The 6000-nt window shown below is 42.3% G+C and overlaps 1 protein-coding gene across 2 annotated transcripts in view; it reads left to right on the top strand.

Annotated features, from left to right (window-relative positions):
- The first annotated feature begins 334 nt into the window (after positions 1 to 334).
- Positions 335 to 6000, top strand: part of pole (polymerase (DNA directed), epsilon) — a 157441-nt gene continuing 151775 nt past the window's right edge. The window contains exons 1-3 of one of the 2 annotated variants that reach the window (XM_038776503.1): positions 335 to 512; positions 3229 to 3364; positions 3576 to 3656. In XM_038776503.1, coding sequence (XP_038632431.1) covers positions 445 to 512; positions 3229 to 3364; positions 3576 to 3656 — 285 coding nt within the window. In that variant the 5' untranslated portion in view covers positions 335 to 444. Of the gene's footprint in view, positions 513 to 3228; positions 3365 to 3575; positions 3657 to 6000 lie in introns of those variants that run through there. The other variant, XM_038776577.1, reaches the window with a different exon arrangement.

Raw genomic sequence — 6000 nt, 5'->3', positions numbered from 1 at the left:
TTAGCATGTTGCCGATTCTTTTGTATTATTGAATTGTTGATAAACTTAAAATATTTGTAAAAATATTTGTAAGATGCCAGAATGGGAGGGAGGAGCGCCTCATTGAGGGTACAGTTGCCCCCTGCGCTCGTGCGCCCCGCGCAGCCCCACCCCACCCCCTGCGCTCGAGCGCCACCCCCGCTCCGCTCCTCCCCCTGCGCTCGAGCGGCCCCGCCCAGCCCCACCCCCTGAGCTCGAGCGCCTTGCTGCTTTACTCGGGGAACAACGGTACTAAGGCCGAGGGAATCAGCGCGAGGTCGCGTTTTCATCCAATCGGAAAGCTCTTGATGTCGTCCAATCAGTGGGAGGACCGGTGATCTCGCCGCGGCTGTGGGCGTGCGGGGTCTCGCGAGAGATTTGGGAGCAAGAGCGCGCGGGAATCGAGTCCGCGGCGCTGAGGGGGAGATGGTGCTGCAGAACAGTGGCCGGCTGAGAGCCGAGCGAGGGCAGGCCGCCGCCGACTTCAACTACTCGTGAGCTAGACTTTTCATTAGTGGGAGAGTGGGCCTGGCCCGGTGGGGCGGGCGGCGGGGAGCGGGACTCAGTCACCTGCTCCTGCGGGGTAAAAGACAACTCCAGTGCTGTGTTTCCATTCCATCAGATCACTTTCTTACCCTATTGAACTGTTCAACATACATTCTAACTGGAAAACTTTGGGTGAATGTGTCCCCTCACTGGCATCTTTGCTTCCCCCTTCCACCCCACTCCATCCCCATTTGTGCTGCCTCTGCTTAAAATTGATAGTTGATCGATCAGCCTTTGAGAGTCTATGACATCCCGGGAAATAGTTAACCTATGATTCAGTTATTCTCTAATGAGGTGAACTATCACTGCGCTGTCTGATGGTTTCTTATCTGTTGCGTGTGAGTTTATAAGAATATTGTTAAATAATTTGAGTATAGTTGATTTAAAGACTGATTTGATTGAATGACAGTTTTGCACCTAAAATTGTATACCATTCGATCCCTACAGGTGGTGCCTGTTAAATCTTGTTGTCGGCTTCCCCTTGTTAATGGAATTTTTAATGAAAACTTTGTAAAGTGATCTTAACTTTTGCAAATTGTAGAATTGAGGAAACTATGTTAAAAAATACATAATGTATATATTTAAACTGTTTTGTAAAGTGTATGCTGGGACAAAGACAATGGGTGGATTGAGCCAACTGTGGGATAGATGTGGGAATTGTTTTAGATGAGTTGTACAGAGACTAGAGGATGAAATATTTCAAAGTGCTTTGCGGCAATATTTTTAATTAATTGTTTTGCATCCGGTTTCTACATAATATGATAAATATGGCCAGTAAAGTTGCTTTTTAATGGCTAATAATTGAAGATGGAAATCATGGCCATGCTACCAGGGGAATTTTATGCCCTTTATGTAGTACCAGGAGAATCTTTATGTCCAACTGAGCAGGCAGACTGCCTCAGTTTGGCACCTTATCAAAAGGAAGTGGAAAATCCTAAGTACTTGGGTGGCATAGTGGTTGGTGATGGCACAACGGTTAACACTCAAACCAACAGTGACTCTGGTTTCAATCCGGCCTTGGTTACTGTCTGTGGCGAGTTTGCATGTTTTCCCCATGTCTGCGTGAGTTTTCTCCGGGTCCTGTGGTTTTCTCCCACAGTCCAAAGATGTGCAGGTTAGGTGGATTGGCCATGCTAAATTGCCCCTTAATGTCCAACGGTTTGCAGGGGATAGGGTGGGGAACGGGCCGGTCGGTGCAGTCTTGATGGGCCGAATAGCCTCCTGCACTGGGTAGATATTTTATGATTTTTCTCCTAAAACATCCTGACTGCAAATTTAGTCAGTATTGTAAATAGTCCCCACAAGTTGTCTAGCCAGTTTCAAAGTTACATAGAATCTTGCAGCATAGAAAAAGGCTCCTCAGTTCCTTATGCATGTGTCAGTTATTTGACAGATTTGTCAAATTTGTTCCACTTTGTTCTTGCCCCTTCAAATATTTCCTCTTTGAGTAAAGATCCAATTCTACCATAGTTTCAGGCAATGCATTCCCAATAATTTGTTGATGCATTTATTTAATTAAAAAGTCTTCTTATCTCCTACCTGATTCTTTTACCAATTATGCTAAAACAGACCGTTTGTTGTTGAGGCTCCTGCACAAGGAAACAGTTTCTCCTTAGTCTACTTGATACCAAAACCCTACATGATTTTGAATGCATGTGTTGAATTGGTGTTCTCCTGTGAGGAAAACTATCCCAGATTCTCCAGGTTTTATATATAACTGAACCTTCTCCTCCTTGGTACCAGTAGTAAATCCTTAACCTTGGGCATCCTTCTGAAAGCGTAGTGCACAGAATTGGACTTCTACTCCCATATGTGTCTGAGCCAGTGATTTTAAATACGTTCACTGTAACTCCCTTGTTTTTATACTCTGCATTTATTCATGAAGGCTTTTTATTATTAGATGATTATTTGAATAGGGACAATGTGCAAGGGTACAGGGAAAAGGCAGGAGAATGACTCCAAGACATAATGCTCATTGGAGCAGACTTGATGGGTCGAACAGTCTTTTGTGGCGTAACAATTCCATGATAATATGCCCTGCCATGTACGAAGATTTGGCTATGCGAATCCCTCTGTCTGTTTTTGTACTCCCTTTAAAATTGTGCTATTGCGTCATAATCTTCAAATACCAAAAAAAATCCTTAATGATCTATAACCCTTTTTCCTTTCCAAGGTTTTTAAAACAATGTCATCTGTGCACATCCTGACTAAAAAATGTTTCTTATATCACTGTAATAGAAAAGCAAAATGCGAGAATGTCAGGGCGCATCTGTGCAGAAGGAAACAAAGTTAAATTTTCTGTTCAATGATCTTTTATCAGTGCCTGATTTTACTTGGTACAAAACCTCAGATTCACTGTTAAGCATCAGTACCGTACATATTCTGAGTAGAACACCCAGGTTTAAGACATGTTGATAACGGTTTTATTGTGAATAAAATAAAACTTTGATTTATATAATGCTTTTCATGACTTTGGGATGTAAGAAAGTGCTTTGCAACCATTGAATGATGCGTGGTCATTGATGTTGTGCATGATTTGGAGTTACATCTTTCATTGATACCTTAAATCCAAAGTGGCAGGAACAAGTAAACCTCCAACTCCATTCTTGTGTTGATGGCTGTTAACAGATTATATAAATCTTTCCTTTGTGTTTTTGTTCTCAGTGATGATGGCTCATCCCTTCCTGCACTCAAGCGCTTGGAGCGCAGTCAGTTGTCAGATGAGATGGATGCAAGGTTTGGATTTGACCGACTCAAGGATCCAGGCGAGAAGACTGGCTGGCTTATCAACATGCACCCAGTTAGTGATCCTTTTCAGATGTAACCCTGGGCATTGTGATGATAATTCAGATTGCACATATCTGTTGTTTATACAGTTTAGTGACTGGAGTACTTTTTCAGGGGATCAAATAATTTGTATGTATCAGTGTAAAAGTCAACTGACCTGACATGTTTTTAATATGTTTGAGTGACATTTATTGTTCTGAATGTACGTTAATTTTAATTTACAGGCAGAAATCTTGGATGAAGACAAGAGAATGATCAGTGCTGTGGATTATTATTTTATAGAGGAGGACGGGAATAGGTTTAAGGTGTGTAACACTATATGCAAGCACTACTTCTCCTCTGCCTTGTACACCTAGACCAGGGGTTACCTTGAATTCCATCGAAGAAAAGTCAATGTTCACATTGTAGAAGGGTTTTATGTGCAGTCATTAAGTTGTGTGTGTGTTTTTTACGTAGCTTAATTATTGCATTTGGGTAATTTCATATTTAATTATAAAACACATTCGCTGTTATTGCAGTTATGCCACATTTTAGTGTGTAAATATATTGATGTATACTTGGTGAAGAAAACAATGATTTGTTACCTAGGAAGAGAAGCAGGCCATTCAAGTCTATTCTGCCATCAATCAAATTGTGTCTGATCTGTTCCTCAACTACATTAGTAACTGGACACATCCCCTTTGTATCTAGTTACTGATTTGTAGGGTTCTGATTGTATTCAACTTAGAATTATATTCATCATCTTAAAATGAATTATGTTGATAGCACAGTTATAGTGAGAACCATAGAATGTTTATACAATGTATATGTGGCATCTGATTTTAATTTCAATATACACAACTTTTTCTTCCATGTTTGAAGTTCTCAACATAATCTTGAGTCCTGTGATCCTGAACTAAACCATTTTACTGTAAATCATGATAGACAAGTTGTGCCAGAATATAAGATGACCCCTGTTTATGGACTTCAAAATGCAAGTTCAAACCTTTACTTGGCATACGAGTCCAGCCCCAATTTTTGAGGTAATTATTGCATATTTGGGAGTTAAATTTGCATTAGGAGTTGCCCTCAATTTTTCAGCTCAGAAATACATAGTCAGGGATATACTTGCCTTATAAGTTGGCGCATAGGATCAAGCAGACCATATAGACCACATTACCAAGAAGATTTGGGGGGGGGGGGGTTTAAAAAGTGCTCCACACAGAGCAGACTGAATGGCAACTGGGGAATCTAAGTTTTGTGTCTGCACAAGAAGTGTTTGCACTGGAGTATTGCTCTGGGCTGTAATTGCATGCTTAAGTTGGTGAGAGAGAGTTTGGTAATGAAGGCAGGAGGGTGATCCTTTCATTTTCTATCTTTCCTGAGCCACCAGTAGCTGGCTCCAGCTTTGCTACAGGGGAAGATGCTGAGTATCAGTAACTGGTAAGTTAGTCTACTAATTCTAATTGTAACAAGTTTTTAAAGTTAGTGTGGCAGGTAAACTTACCGGAGTGGAATGTCATCCTGCTTTATGTGGGAAGTCTTGGACGCATCATATTTCCTACACGGACATATCTGCAGGAAGTATCACTTGAGCTGGTTTCAGACGTTGAGTGGCAGCTGGAGTAACTTGTGCATCCGGCGAGGCAAAAAGCAGGTTTAGAGAGGTGGGGGTCACACTGCAAGTTACAAACATGCAGGCAGAGAAGGAATGTGTGACTCCAGCCAGACTGCGATATCCGGGCACGTTATGCATGAGTCTCCTGAGTCTATCTTGCTAGCTAATCAGTTTTCCATTTTGGATACTGGTTAGGCAATGGTTCCTTAGGAAGTGTAGCCTAATCCAAGCCTGTGGCAACTTGGATAGCTCAGCTGCAAGAATGTCACTTCTGTGGGGGGGGGGGGGGGGGGGGGGGGGGGCATTCAGCAGCTATTGTGATCCACATTGGTACCAATGACGTAGGTAGGAAGAGAGATGATGTCCTGAAAGCAGATTTGGGATGAGATGGGATTTGTGCAAGCCGGTCGGGTTACAACTCAACAGGACTAGGGCTAATAACCCCTCATGATGATATGCTTGTGCTGTGGGGGTGGTGGGGGGGGGGAGGGGGAGGGGGGGGAGATCTTGCCTTTCCTGATGTATATTAATTATCTAGATCTTGGTGTGCTGGGAATAATTTCAAGATTTTCAGATAATACAGAACTGGGAAACATTGTAAACTGAGGAGGGAGGTGTAGAACCTCAAATGAAATGAAAATCGCTTATTGTCACGAGTAGGCTTCAATGAAGTTACTGTGAAAAGCCCCTAGTTGCCACATTCCGGTGCCTGTTCTGGGAGGCTGGTACGGGAATTGAACCGTGCTGCTGGTCTGCCTTGGTCTGCTTTAAAAGCCAGCGATTTAGCTGAATTGGTAGCAGACAATTGGTAGGCAGACAGATGGCAGATGAAGTTCGATACAGGGAAGTGTGAAGTGATTTATTGAGCACAGATTTAATGATTTGCTAATGAAGCAAATGTAATAATCTTGCATCCCCAAGTATCATTAAGTAGACTTATCAGAATCACAGGATGAATCTGGCTTGCAATGAGTAAGCTAACAGAATGAGCTTTTGTCACTTTTTCTGCACCAGTGAATAGCTGTGGCTGTATTTTAAGCAATTTGTTTTCT

This window comes from Scyliorhinus canicula, chromosome 1 (assembly GCF_902713615.1).
Source record: "Scyliorhinus canicula chromosome 1, sScyCan1.1, whole genome shotgun sequence".
In the NCBI taxonomy this organism is placed as follows: Eukaryota; Metazoa; Chordata; class Chondrichthyes; order Carcharhiniformes; family Scyliorhinidae; genus Scyliorhinus; species Scyliorhinus canicula.
Note: the sequence above shows the minus strand (reverse complement) of the source record. Positions and strands in the feature narration are given on the sequence as shown.